Source organism: Schistocerca gregaria, chromosome 5 (genome assembly GCF_023897955.1).
Source record: "Schistocerca gregaria isolate iqSchGreg1 chromosome 5, iqSchGreg1.2, whole genome shotgun sequence".
NCBI classification, from domain to species: Eukaryota; Metazoa; Arthropoda; class Insecta; order Orthoptera; family Acrididae; genus Schistocerca; species Schistocerca gregaria.
In genome coordinates this window covers 424,309,965-424,324,286 of record NC_064924.1, presented here as the reverse complement: position 1 = coordinate 424,324,286, position 14,322 = coordinate 424,309,965, and the positions used below count along the sequence as shown (strand labels likewise).

General features: G+C 44.6%; 1 protein-coding gene across 1 annotated transcript in view; it reads left to right on the top strand.

Annotated features, from left to right (window-relative positions):
* Positions 1–14,322, top strand: part of LOC126273369 (BRD4-interacting chromatin-remodeling complex-associated protein-like) — a 424,917-nt gene that overhangs the window by 308,872 nt on the left and 101,723 nt on the right. Inside the window, exons 7-9 of the mRNA XM_049976919.1 lie at positions 6,304–6,658; positions 7,689–7,988; positions 9,894–10,138. Coding sequence (XP_049832876.1) covers positions 6,304–6,658; positions 7,689–7,988; positions 9,894–10,138 — 900 coding nt within the window. The remainder of the gene's footprint in view (positions 1–6,303; positions 6,659–7,688; positions 7,989–9,893; positions 10,139–14,322) is intronic.

The window sequence follows — 14,322 nt, the reverse complement described above, 5'->3', positions numbered from 1 at the left end:
CAAAGCACTGCCCTTTTATTCCTTGTGTATGCGATATTACCGCCATCTGTATATGTGCATATTGTTTGACCACGACTTCTGTCGCTTTAGTGTATGACACGCCGATTTTGGTATTTTATTTTTTTTTATTTTTATGGTATGTGCAGTTAAGAACTCAAACATCAACTCCACAAAGCAGTTCGATGCAACTCTGAAAAATTCTCTACTTCGAAGTTTAACTAGCATAATTAATACAGTAAACCTACAACTATTCTTCCTATCTGATGTGTGAGTCTATGGCAGAATTTTCACGTGCCAGGTGGAGGTCAACCAGGATCTAATGCTGGCTGATGCACATCTTTAAACAAACAACGAGCATTTCCGTGAAGGATAAAAGTACTTGCAGATGAAAAAAATCTAAATCTATTTTTTTCATTTAAATCATGTTCATTAACATTTTTTTATACGAGGTCGATAATTTAAAATTTATATTTGAAATGTAAACTGAATTCTTAATGTGTGATAAGTAGATAAAAATAAGAATCCCTTTTTTCATACAAAAGACAATATTTTTGTGTTAATTAGCACTCATTTGATGAATTTTATAATTAAATGGTCTTGGTATTCTAGCTGGACAGTAAAAACAATGAAAGAAAGATCTAAACAAAGCTCGACTCGGAGATTTCGAGGGATACCGACCTTTTTTTGTATCTTTAGGTGTTTTACGCTTCACGGAAATCCTCGTCCAACATGCACATTTTTTTAAAAAATTGTATTGGGCGGAAATGGGACCCATGCCTCCACGCAGCACATAAGCATTCTACGACAGACCCACACTGCCTGCCGACAAATCACTCTTAGTTTACGGTATTAGAGGGGGTCGAAAAATTTCAAAGTCGATTTTCTCGAGAATTTTTGAAAGTTTCAACGAAATTCTTGGACTATTATTTGATCTCTAAACATCACACATCATAAATATAAAAAAACTACAAAAATCCGATTGCCATGTGAGCTCCTTGTTAGACAACAAATTCGGCAATAATAATAAACAATAATTTTTTGAAGACGTAGGTGGTGACAAGATACTTGGAGTCACACGCTGAAAAACAAAATTTTCGTATACGTATTGAAATTCTATGCCAGTGTGCTCTTATGAACAAAATTGCAACGGTTGGCCAAAGTAAGTTCAATTATCCCTACACGCCACGAGACTGTACCGTGATGCTGTACTTACCTTAGTTGCAGATTACGCTGCATATATGTGGGACTATAGAGGGAGAGTAGCTACACCTAATCAGGAGCATACTAGTGATATTTATATTTATATAAAGGATCACTTTTGTGGAAGCTATTTTTATAGTTTGTGGAACATGTCTGTTAGATGTGCGCTGTATTGATTACGAAGACGAGAAACAAAAAAAAAGTGACAGATACTAGTACTAGGGCAAAGAGCAAACTCGAAGGAGAAAAGCTCTTCGTTTGTAATGAGAGAAAGCCATTACGACGTCGGGTCGAAAATATCTTTCTCAGTGTGAGGGAAAGACCTCAGAACAAGTACATGCCACAGTCGAGACGTGTGAAACATTTCCTAAAAGGACATGGGATTACCCCACGTTTCTGAACAAAGTAGGACGACTATTAAACGATAACTGTGATTGTGGAGGAATGGAACGCCGGTAAATGTCGTTCGTCACTACATTTACTTCAGATAAATCATCAGATGCTAAAAAGCTGAACTATGGGTTGAAACATTACGCAACAGGGTATCGGACGAATCATTAAATCATCGTTTAAATGAAATAGGTGAGAAAGTATCCGGAATAGAGACGAAGATTTTCCTTCAAGTAGTAGACAGGAGCATGTCTGAGTCACCACAAAAACTGATTATATAAACAAGTATAACAGAAGATCGTGGCGAAGACACGTGTCCAGCTGCATGTTCTGCGGTGGTAGGAGTTGGGGAGTGACAAAAGTTACAACATCTGTGGATTCCGAGGCTTTTCTCCGCGACACGTTGCAGTACTGAGATCAGGGCCATGGGAAGAATGAATGACTGGACGATCGCCGTGGTACAGCGTGTGGTGTCCTTCGCAGAGTCAGGGAGGACACCTCCGTGCCAGAGGACGTACGGCGCTGATAGCAGTCGAAGCTGAAGCTGTTAAAACGAAAACTAAGGCTGTAAAGCCATTGTATATCAGTGAAAACTTGAGTGAAAATGTTGAAATTGCGAGAGTTGTACTGTTTAGGCTGGTCAAAATCCTCTGGTTTCCAGGATCACTGTCTAATGTCAGAGCTGCAAAATGGTGGAATCTATTTTCAAACTACAATCCAATTTAAAAAATTTAAATTTGCTATGCAGTAGGTAATATTAATATTATACACTCCTGGAAACTGAAATAAGAACACCGTGAATTCATTGTCTCAGGAAGGGGAAACTTTATTGACACATTCCTGGGGTCAGATACATCACATGATCACACTGACAGAACCACAGGCACATAGACACAGGTAACAGAGCATGCACAATGTCGGCACTAGTACAGAGCATATCCACCTTTCGCAGCAATGCAGGCTGCTATTCTCCCATGGAGACGATCGTAGAGATGCTGGATGTAGTCCTGTGGAACGACTTGCCATGCCATTTCCACATGGCGCCTCAGTTGGACTAGCGTTCGTGCTGGACGTGCAGACCGCGTGAGACGACGCTTCATCCAGTCCCAAACATGCTCAATGGGGGACAGATCCGGAGATCTTGCTGCCCAGGGTAGTTGACTTACACCTTCTAGAGCACGTTGGGTGGCAAGGGATACATGCGGACGTGCATTGTCCGGTTGGAACAGCAAGTTCCCTTGCCGGTCTAGGAATGGTAGAACGATGGGTTCGATGACGGTTTGGATGTTCCGTGCACTATTCAGTGTCCCCTCGACGATCACCAGAGGTGTACGGCCAGTGTAGGAGATCGCTCCCCACACCATGATGCCGGCTGTTGGCTCTGTGTGCCTCGGTCGTATGCAGTCCTGATTGTGGCGCTCACCTGCAAGGTGCCAAACACGCATACGACCTTCATTGGCACCAAGGTAGAAGCGACTCTCATCGCTGAAGACGACACGTCTCCATTCGTCCCTCCATTCACGCCTGTCGCGACACCACTGGAGGCGGGCTGCACGATGTTGGGGCGTGAGCGGAAGACGGCCTAACGGTGTGCGGGACCGTAGCCCAGCTTCATGGAGATGGTTGCGAATGGTCCTCGCCGATACCCCAGGAGCAACAGTGTCCCTAATTTGCTGGGAAGTGGCGGTGCTGTCCCCTACGGCACTGCGTATGATCCTACGGTCTTGGCGTGCATCCGTGCGTCGCTGCGGTCCGGTCCCAGGTCGACGGGCACGTGCACCTTTCGCCGACCACTGGCGACAACATCGATGTACTGTGGAGACCTTACGCCCCACGTGTTGAGCAATTCGGCGGTACGTCCACCCGGCCTCCCGCATGCGCACTATACGCCCTCGCTCAAAGTCCGTCAACTGCACATACGGTTCACGTCCACGCTGTCGCGGCATGCTACCAGTGTTAAAGACTGCGATGGATCTCCGTATGCCACGGCAAACTGGCTGACACTGACGGCGGCGGTGCACAAATGCTGCGCAGCTAGCGCCATTCGACGGCCAACACCGCGGTTCCTGGTGTGTCCGCTGTGCCGTGCGTGTGATCATTGCTTGTACAGCCCTCTCGCAGTGTCCGGAGCAAGTATGGTGGGTCTGACACACTGGTGTCAATGTGTTCTTTTTTCCATTTCCAGGAGTGTAATTACCAACGGACATATATAGTCATGTGTAACCTAGTCCGCCCCGATAACTGAATGGTCAGCGTGAAGGACTGCCGTCCTAGGGGGACCGGGTTCGATTCCCGGCTGAGTCGGAGATTTTCACCGCTCAGGGACTGGGTGTTGTGTTGTCTTCATCATCATTTCATCCCCTTCCGGCGCCCAGGTCGCCCAATGTGGCTTCGAATGTAATAAGACCCAAGTTGGCCGGACCTGCCCTGTAAGGAGCCTCCCGGCCAATGGCGCCAAGCGCCCATTTCCATTTCCATGTGTAACCTAGAATACAAGAAAAAATTAAACGACTAAGATCTTAGTTATTAGTTAGTTAAAGTAGTACCTAGTCTAAATTTAGCTAGTAATTGGTCTCGTAAAGTTCATTAGGAAATTAACCGGAAAATATGATTCTCTGAAAACCCTTACTAAATGAAATCATACCATAATTCTTACGATAAACAATTAAAATTTACGACCTACTGTACTATATAGGAGCAGACCCATGTGTGTACCACTAATTAATAAATAAGCATATATTGGTACTACAGCAGACTCGCTAATGGAATCACAGTAACCGTAAACTGTCTCGACGAGTTACTTGGATACGAAGAATGCTCAGGATAGAGTAGCATGGAGAGCTGCATCAAACCAGTCTTTGGACTGAAGACCACAACAACAACGCTCAAAAAGTTACCGGGACGTTCCGATGGTAGGCAATAAAAGCCTCTTAACTCTATTTTGTTAAATTCTACACAAGCTAAGATGGCTTCTTAAAAAATATGTAATCTGATACAGACATTGATGAAACATGTATAATTATATAGTGGAAGCCTAGTTATTCACAGATTAGTGAAATCAAAACACTTCCGTGTGCCTCTTTGATAATGTACTTACTAGTTACGGCAGTTAAGAGTTTTCACAAACACATGGATTTACGAGATTTTCAATGCCCACCATCGTTCTGTTTTTCTTAAAGTGTCTTTATTTATTCAGTAACATTAATTTTGCCACCTTAAAAACAATCCCCCTCAGATATAACATGCTTGTGACAGAGCTTTTTCCGGTTTTGGAAGCACTTGCAGAATTCAATTTTCATTATGGTGTTCAGTTCCTTCAGCCATTCTGCTTTTGTCTCATTAGTGGTGGAAAGGCGGCGTCCTTTCACGGTTCTCTTCAGCCTAGGGAATAGAAAGAAGTCGCCGGGGGCCATGTACGATGAATACGATGGCACAGGCGGCATAACGGTTTCGGTTTTTTGCCAAAATATCACGAACGAGCATTGAGATGTGAATGGGAGCGTTATCGTGATGAAGTTTCCCGAGTGGTTTTGCCACGGTTCTGGCCGTTTCCTTCGGATTTATTCACGCAAACCGCGTATAGTTTGCAGGCAGTATTCTTTACTGATCTTACCACCACATGGCAGGAACTCATGATGACATACCCAATTTAAATCGAAGGAAACAGTTAGAAGAACCTTCACATGTGATCGAACTTGCCGACTTTTGCGGTCTTGGCTCTTCAGGTAGTTTCGATTGAGACGTTTCGACCTTGGTTTCGACGTCATACCGTATTCCCATGTTTCGTCACCTGTTAAAACCTTCTTTAAAAGTTCTGGATAACTATCGACTTCATACATCAATCCCGGAGCCATATCTAAGCGAAGTCGTTTATGGTCGAAATTCAACAATTTCGGAACAATCTTCCCAACTACACGTTTCATGCCTAAAACATCCGAAAAAACCGCTTGCTTGAGCCAAAGGATATGCCGACGTAATCAGCAACCTCTCAGATGGTGATTCGCTGTTTTTCCAGAACTATTTTCTTTACTTGTTACACATTGTCGCCAGTAATTGATGTGCTAGGGCGTCTAGGGCGTTCGTCGTCTCCGGCGTCTTCTCGACCCTCTTCGAAATGTTTATACCATTCATAATCTCTAGTCTTACTCACAATAGATTCTCCAAAATCCACAGTCGACATTTCAAATGCGGTGCTGCACTTTATTCTATTCTCTAGCAAAATTTAACGCAAATTCTTTGATGCATCTTTTTCGAAAGTAAAAGTTCCCCGTTCATTCGCAACACATATAATCGTTTCGACTGTTGACAATGAACTAAATATTCAAAACAGCTGAAGTTGCAAAGATATGTCAGGAACATGTGTACCAACGAGATAAAAAAAGTTTTGAAATCCGGATGCATAAAGCCCGCGAAATTAAAAAAAGAAAAACCCGTTACTTTTTGATCTCACCTTGTATATCTCATTCCTACCCGTTCCCTGATGTTGTGGAGTAGGGTATAGACTCCCCTCTCCTTATAACAGCTATTCCATTCCCGTTTGTCTCTTTTAAGTCCCCTGATATGGTAGTGATCTTGTCCAGCCTTCCCATCTTGAGCCAGTAAATTGCGACCCGATGTCCGTTGGTGCAGTTACAGCGTGGATTCCAAGATCTGAACTCACAAAGCGTGGCTGAGCGACACCCAGCATGACCTGACCCGCTCATTTCACTACAGGCCGGCAGCGCCCACACCGGAAGGGACGCCGCCGACGCTGCGCAAGGCATCCGCCCCCGCGGCTGCCCCCGCCTTCGTCGTTCGGAGACTGGTACAACAGTCTCCGCCTCCACCGCCGCCGAGGAGAGGCTCCACTCCCCCGCCCACCACACCGCCACCCCCACCGCCGCCACCTCTTCCGCCCCCGCCTGCGCCGCCGCAGCGCTACTACCACCAGCAGCAGCAGCTGAGCCCGCTGCTAGAAGCCGCGCCTGCCCCCGGACCGAGCATCCACCGGCCGCCACCGCCGCCCCCACAGCCGCCATCCGGTGGACACCACCAGCACCACCATACGCCGACGCCCATTCCATCACCCGTAAGTCTCGTGCCCAAGTAACCTGCACACGAATTCGCAGTACCTAATGATTAGCTTAGCGGTTTATATAAACTGACAACGTTAATCACTAATTGTTATCAGTGCTCATTTTGCCACACATGTGAGCACTGTAACAACATTATACTAGTGGTTAACGTTGTCAATTTACATGATCAACTTTAGGATTTGTTATTTAACTAGGGTTACTTAGCTCTAAAAAATATGACGATGTGTAATGAGTGTCACACACTGAACAACATTTTAGAGTGATCTGAAGAAACCTCGGTAATGAGCTGAAACCGGTAATAAGTAAAGGAAATATACGATCTTGACGTAGGTTTTTTTATCCACCTAAGTTTTAAATTAACCCTCCACCCTCTGACAATGTCAGAAAAAAGCCCTGACTTTCGTTGTTAATGTAGCCAGTAGCCTCTACCGTTAAGCGTTTCTTGACTATTCTGTCAACAGTTGTGATACGAGACTTACATCAGGCTACGAGTTTCAAATCTTAGTGGTTCATTCTCAAGCATGGCCTATTGAGTCTGCACGGATAGCGCCTGGTCTTAATAATAAGTGGCAACACCTGTTTTATAAGTGTTTGCAGAATGAATGCCACAAACCTCACGTACTTCCTGGTAAGATGTTTATTAATAAGATCAGGCACTGTCAGAGAAGCCTCAGTGGGTGAGGTCTGAAAATGAACCTCTAACGTTTGAAGCTAGTTGTCGAATGTAAGTACTGCAACTGTTGACAGGATCTTTTGCAAACGCTTTCAGAAATTTGGTAGAGTTGCTGGTTCCCCGTCAGCAAAATGTGCAACTGAAAGATTTCTCTTAGTTTTTTAGTACAGCCGGCGGCCCGTCCTATTAGTGTGTTCCGTGGCTCTTAGTGTATCTCTGACGTTTACTATTTGTGTAACCATCCACCTTTCGTGTTCGTGTATCGCGTGGACTTCGTTGTTAGTGCGCCCTTAGGCCTGCGCTACTAGCACAGCCCTGGCCATTGCTCTCAGTGCAGCCTGTTTGCGCAGGTCCACCCACTGCCACCCGCGCCTTCACCTTCGCCGTCGCCGACGCCCCTGAGCTACTCGCGGACGCTGCAACCGTCCCCTCCACCCCCGGTGACGCCCCGCAGTTCGACGCCTCCGGCGCTGCCCCCACGCCCCCACACGCCTCCCACGCCGCCCCCTCGCGGCCAGACTGACGCCCGCCGCCAGCAGTTCCTTACGTCGCAGCTGCAGGGCACAAAATCTCCCACCACCACCGCCACTACCACTACCGCTGCAGCTGCAGATGACGAAGAGGCAGCGGAGGCCAGGGACACCTTCCAGGTGCGTCTCTTTGTGCAGTGTTGTTACTTTCTTATTTTGACAGTTCTTATTGTTTTATTTGTCCTGTATTAATAGACGAGGGTCACATACAACCTTCAGTTCCATTTCTTTATTCATTGCGGCATATTCAAATTTCTTCCGTGTTCTCTTATTATCCTTTTTGCGGGTATCCTGTTCCTGGCCTTAGTTTTCCTTTATTTACATCAGTATCATAAAATTATTATTTAATTCGTAATATAGTTTTAATCTGCCATTTACTATTTTAAGTAGTGTTTCTTTTTGACCGTTCTTTTATTACTCAAACCATAGGTGGTTTCTTTCTCTAGAAATACTGAAATACGTTTTTTTTTTTTTTTTTTTTTTAATCCACTGTTAATCACTCATGAAAGGAAACTAAATGACAAGGCGATCTTGCACAGTGAATTTGCAGCGGAAGATATGTCGTACCAGAGATGTACAAGAATAATGTTTCTTTCATGAAATCAAAGGAACACACGCTACTTACCAATGGATCGAAAATAAAGAGTCCGAGTCTTTTTGTTGATAAGGGCCTTTTGCGCCTAGGTTCGCGTCTGCTATAAGCCAAATGAACCGTTGAGGAACGACAGCCTCTTCTCGTGGACGGAAATAATAATTTAATGTGGCTTTTAATTCTACATAATAAGATCCGTTTACATCATGTTAGGTTCAGAATTATGCTTCCAGAACTTTGTTTCTCCTTCTGAATATACATGTCTGTAGTGCCATAAAAAATTTTACTTGTTGCTGTCTCTCAGGTAGAAAACCATCGGTAAGGAAATGGTGACAGGGGCCGAGCAACTAATCGTAGCTGGCTTGACGAGAGAATTCAGACGCCATTAGGAAACAGAACTTTGGAAGCGCTGGGCGAAAGAGTATCTCATGATCATGCACAGTTTCCATCAAGTGAGGATGCAAGATCGGTGAAAATTCATGTTGGTGACGTCATTCTTCTGCAAAAAGAACTTCTCCCACAGCACATACGGAAGAAGGCAGAGATCCCATACACAGCCATCCTTGTCACTGCCGGTGGAAGACTCCTTGCCATGCCCGTCCAGATTGTCATACCCTAAAGGAAGACCACGGCGGGGAGAATGTGGGGGCATTATTACATGACAACTCTCCATTTGTATCTGTATGCAGCATTTGTAACTAAAAGTATTATGTAACATCGATGATCTGCAATTTATGTGAAGATAAGTTCGGATGTTAACATAAAATCATTCTGTTATTGCTCCCACAGGCGATTTCCCAGGAAAAAACTCAGGGCTCTTCGATTACTTTCCTTGGCATTTGTTAGTTTTAATTGGAAGTCGAAGAGATCGACGCCTTGCGATCTTTCAAAGATAGAGATTAGTTAATGATTTACAGCATTGTAATAGTAATCGTTGTACCTAAAATGCGCTACATAGCTCATACCAGACATATCATCCTTGGTTCTGCCAACTCCACTAACAGTGCTCATCAACACGTCTTAAGACATCTTGTGAAGTATGAGAGAGCTAGAGATGAATGGACAATAGAGAGATTATGGATGCGGGGTTGAGAGAGCAACAGTTAAGCATGGGAGAGAGACAGCAGAAACATTCCATGATGTTAAGCATTATAAGGTTTACTGTGCAGAACAACAAACAAAAAAACTATTTCGCTACTGATCAATGGGCCACCTACAGTCTGGAGACGAGTTCTGCCATTCAGCGTTATTCTAGTAAGACATACGGAAGAAGTCTAACTCTCGTCGGCCATCAGCGGTTCACAGAGGTGAATGCGGAGGACGGTAAAGAAGTGAAGTGGCTTCGCTGAGGCGCCTGCTGTAGTGTACCTGCCACCGCCTACTGTGTAGACTATTTGGCGTGCACTGTTGACGGTTGGGTTGCCTGCTCGCAGGAGGACCCGACGCGCTGCCCTTCGCCGCGGAGGCAATCGCAGCAGCAGGTGCAGCAGCAGCTGCAGCTACAGGCGCAGCAGCAGGCGGCGAGCCGGCGGCGTTTCCGACTGGTGCGGCTGCTGCGCGAGACGGCGCCCGGCCGCGCCGCGGAGCTCGGCATCTCGCTGCGACAGCTGATCGAGCCGCCGTCGGCAACACCGCGCTACCTCGTAACGCACATCGCGCCCGGCAGCGTGGCCGACAGGTACCTGCTGAGAGCCACCTAGTGTGTCTGTTTTCTCCAAAACACTGAAAAATTACCGTCAAACCTCCTTGTCTAGGGACGCCAGATGTAAGTTGATTTCGTCAAGCCCTGAATGAAAATTGCGCAACGGATAACTGGGAAGGGGAGCTTGAGAGCACTACCTAGAGAGTGTGCCCATTCTGTACGAAACTAGGCAAGGAGCTGGAGGGCTCACACGCTGATGTGTGGGTCCCTGCATCCTATATCTTCGATTTTTAAATTAATTCCTTTAACTGGACTCCCATGTGATTTTTTACAGGTATGTTAAAGATTGATGGCAATTGATTACCTACATATTTTAAACATTATCACTCGATTTTACAGCAATTGCAGCAATTGTTCCAGCTTAATGATATTACAATTTTACAACTTATAGCTCGGGTACATTATATACTAATCGGCACGCACATCCCTAGGGGCAAGACGGAATTGCGTTGGCCAAATGTATACCACCAAAGTCTCCCAGTATTTTACATGGGACATCCACTATGTAAGGAGGATAACGGGCAAACTGGGGACCAGATACATTAACACAGTGGATTAAATTTCAGAAATTAAGAGAACATTCATTTCCTTACACAATCCAAAGCTGGAAATAAAAGAATTAGTACAAATATTCAAATACCTCTCTTCCATGCGTGAACATTGAGACAGACGCACTGAGGGCACGTCTGCTGACTTAGCCGTCTTCTGTTACACTCCCAGAATATGGCTGGCACCCGCAGGTCTTCCTGGGCCCCGGTGGAGAGGGTGATCGAACCACTTGGCCGTGACCAACCTCTCCACCCCAAATCTTGTGACACTGGAAAGTCTTTGACTTTTACCTGCCTGTGCTGTCTCTGTGATCCTCTACCCAGGAGTAAGGTTGGCACTACTATACTGCAGAACTACTTCCCAACTAAGATTTGGCCACGCTTTACGGAAAGGTGTGAGGAGGATAAGGAAAGTTCATGGGCAGATTCACATTCACGTACAAGAAATGCATAATACACGACACATATAAATACATATTATGAAGCCTGACACATTTCTTTCCAAAAAAGTTCAAATGGCTCTGAGCACTATGGGACTTAACTGCTGAGGTCATCAGTCCCCTAGAACTTAGAACTACTTAAACCTAACTAACCTAAGGACATCACACACATCCATGACCGAGGCAGGATTCAAACCTGCGACCGTAGCGGTCGCGCGGTTCCAGACTGTAGTGCCTAGAACCGCTCGGCCACTCTGGCCGGCATTTCTTTCCACCCGTCCACATGGGTTCTGTTGCACCCGCAGCCGGCCGCGTCGTGTAATAAAATTAGCGGCGAAGCCGCCTCAGTTTGTGTTTTCCCGGTGCGAGCGAGCAGCGAAACCTGCTGCTTATGGAGCGAAAACGACTGTACTGTTTCAACATATACCAATTACGGCGTAGCGCTACCTAAACAGGGAACACTTTCGTCATTTACAGTGGTATACATATCAATATTTGAAAATTTAGAAAAAAAATTGATAATGTTGGCTGGAATACTCTTCGAAATTCTGCATCTAGCAGGGAAGAAATAAAGGGAGTCAAATGGTATCTACAACCTGTATCGAAATAACAGTGCTCAAAGGACGTGGAAGGGAAGTAGTGCTTGAGAAGGAATAGAGGCAGAGTTTATATTTTCCCCAATGTTATTCAACCTGACCAATGAGCAAGTTATGAAGCAAAGTTCAGGGCGAAGAAATTCATACTTTGACGTTCGCCGACGACATTGTAAACTGTCAGAGCTGGCAAATGACTTTGAAGAACAGTTCAACGGAATTTTGAGTGTAAAAAATGAAAGTCAACGAAATTAACGGTGGTAATGACGAGTAGTCGAAATGAATCAGGTGAAGCTAAAGAAATTATGTTAGAAAATGAGGCCGGCCAGTGTGGCCGTGCGGTTCTAGGCGCTTCAGTCTGGAACCGCGTGACCGCTACGGTCGCAGATTCAAATCCTGCCTTGGGCATGGATGTGTGTGATGTCCTTAGGTTAGTTAGGTGTAAGTAGTTCTAAGTTCCAGGGGACTGATGAGCACAGATGTTAAGTCCCATAGTGCTCAGAGCCATTTGAACCATTTTACCATTTTAGGAAATGAGACACTAAAAGTAGCAGATGTCTTTTGCAATTTGGGCAGTAAAATAACACGATGGCCGAATTATAAAATGCAGACTGCATTAGAAAGGAAAGTGTTTCTGAAAAATAAAAATTTCGAATATAAATTTAAATGTTAGGAACTTATTTTGAAGACATCTGTCCAGATTATGGCATTCTGTGAAAGTGTTACATGTGTGATAAATAGTTCAGACTAGGAAATAATAGAATCTTTTGAAATATTGTGCCACATACGATCGCTAAAGGATAGACCAGTGACTGGGTAACTCATGAGGTTGTAATGGATCGAACTGGGGAGAAAAGCATTCGTGGCATAACTTGACCAAAAGAAGGACTCGGTTGATAAGACATATCTTAAGGCATCAAGGAATCACCAGTTCATAGATCTTTTGGTTAACGTTGCTGACTCGATCATGGGGGCACAAGTTCGATTCCTGGCCGGGTCTATGACCTTCTCCGCTCGGGACCGGGTGTGTGAGTATTTTTGAGAAGAAGTGTGTGCGCGCTTGGCGGCGGCGGGGGGGGGGGGGGGGGGGGGGGGGACCCACGGCTCAAATACCCTAAGCAAATGCAAACGGGTGTAGGATGGAGTAGTTACACAGAGATGAAGAGGCTTGCACGGAATAGACTTTTGTGGAAACAGCTTCAAACCAGTCCTCGGACTGTAAATCACATAACACATAATTCTGACCTGCTAAGCATAACTAATAACTAACACTTGAGTACGTTAGTTAATGTACCTCGATATAGTTTTTCAACTAGAGAAGTAAATAGGATTTAAATGCATGTCCATGTGTATTTGGATTTGCAGGACTGGGGGTCTCAATTTAAGCAAGCGAAGTACCTTATAAGTAAATGTGTTAGATTCGAAATCGGTCTTCTGTATAATTTTTAAAATATAAATGGAGTTTAAGGCAACGTTATCATAATGAACGATAAGTAAGAGTCAGCCATGGAACAGTGTACGCAGAAGGCATCACACATCAAAGAATGAAATAAAGCACAACGGAGCAATTTTACTTAGGAAAATGCGTAGGAAACTTCTTTCCTTTTCTATATTTTAGTCTCGGCACTCACAATTGCTGTCATTACCTGTTTACGAGTATGCCTCCGTATTTCCCTAAGGCGGTCTGCCTAATCTGTGTTCTCACCAAACCATATTTTGTAGACAGTTAGTAGGGGTAATTACAGGAATTAGTGTTGATTCTATGAACAAAACGCTTTATCAGAAAATTCGAATTAACCACTTCTCACTGACAATGCTGTCCATAGACCGTCTGATGATATCTCATTTAGAAATAGAAATCGGTTATGACATAGTTTGTGTGATTCGAGACTGAAAAATTAAATAAAACAATCTGCTTTTCTTTTAAGGCATCTGCAGTCGATACCGTAGCAGATGTCTCACTTACCTTTCCTTTCTTCTGGTTCTTAGAGCTTCATGTGGTTCTTTCTACGACGCTTTTCTTTAATATTTCTTCATTTAGCTTTCTATCTGTCAACTTAAGTTTTCATATACTTCTGTAGCACCACATTTAAAATGCAACTACAATGAACAGCATTTAATGATTCCGCGCATTATACATTTGTAGTTATTGTCTGAGAGAGCGTACGGTTCTGGAAATGTCACATACGATTTAGTTCCAGCTGTTACAGTTGTCTGCCACCTTGCTGCCGGGATCTGTTAGGCTATGTGACATGTATTCCGTAGGTCAGGTAATACCATTAATATCAGCAGCACTGGACCAGTGTTTGTGTTAGAGACACAGACACATTGAGACACGAGTAAAAGATGAATTTTTTTCAGCGAGCTCACATCATGTACGCATGTGCGTTACAGGGTGGCTATTCCGTATTTTCATTACAATATGTTTCGATTTATACAGGCGGTAAAAGAGACACTATTATTCAACAGAGTTACAGGAACAGAATTTGGATCAAACACCTGTATACATGCATATACTTCCTTCCGACGGATTTCAGAGATAGACCGCGTTTGCCGTACAATGGCTCGTGGCGTTCAGT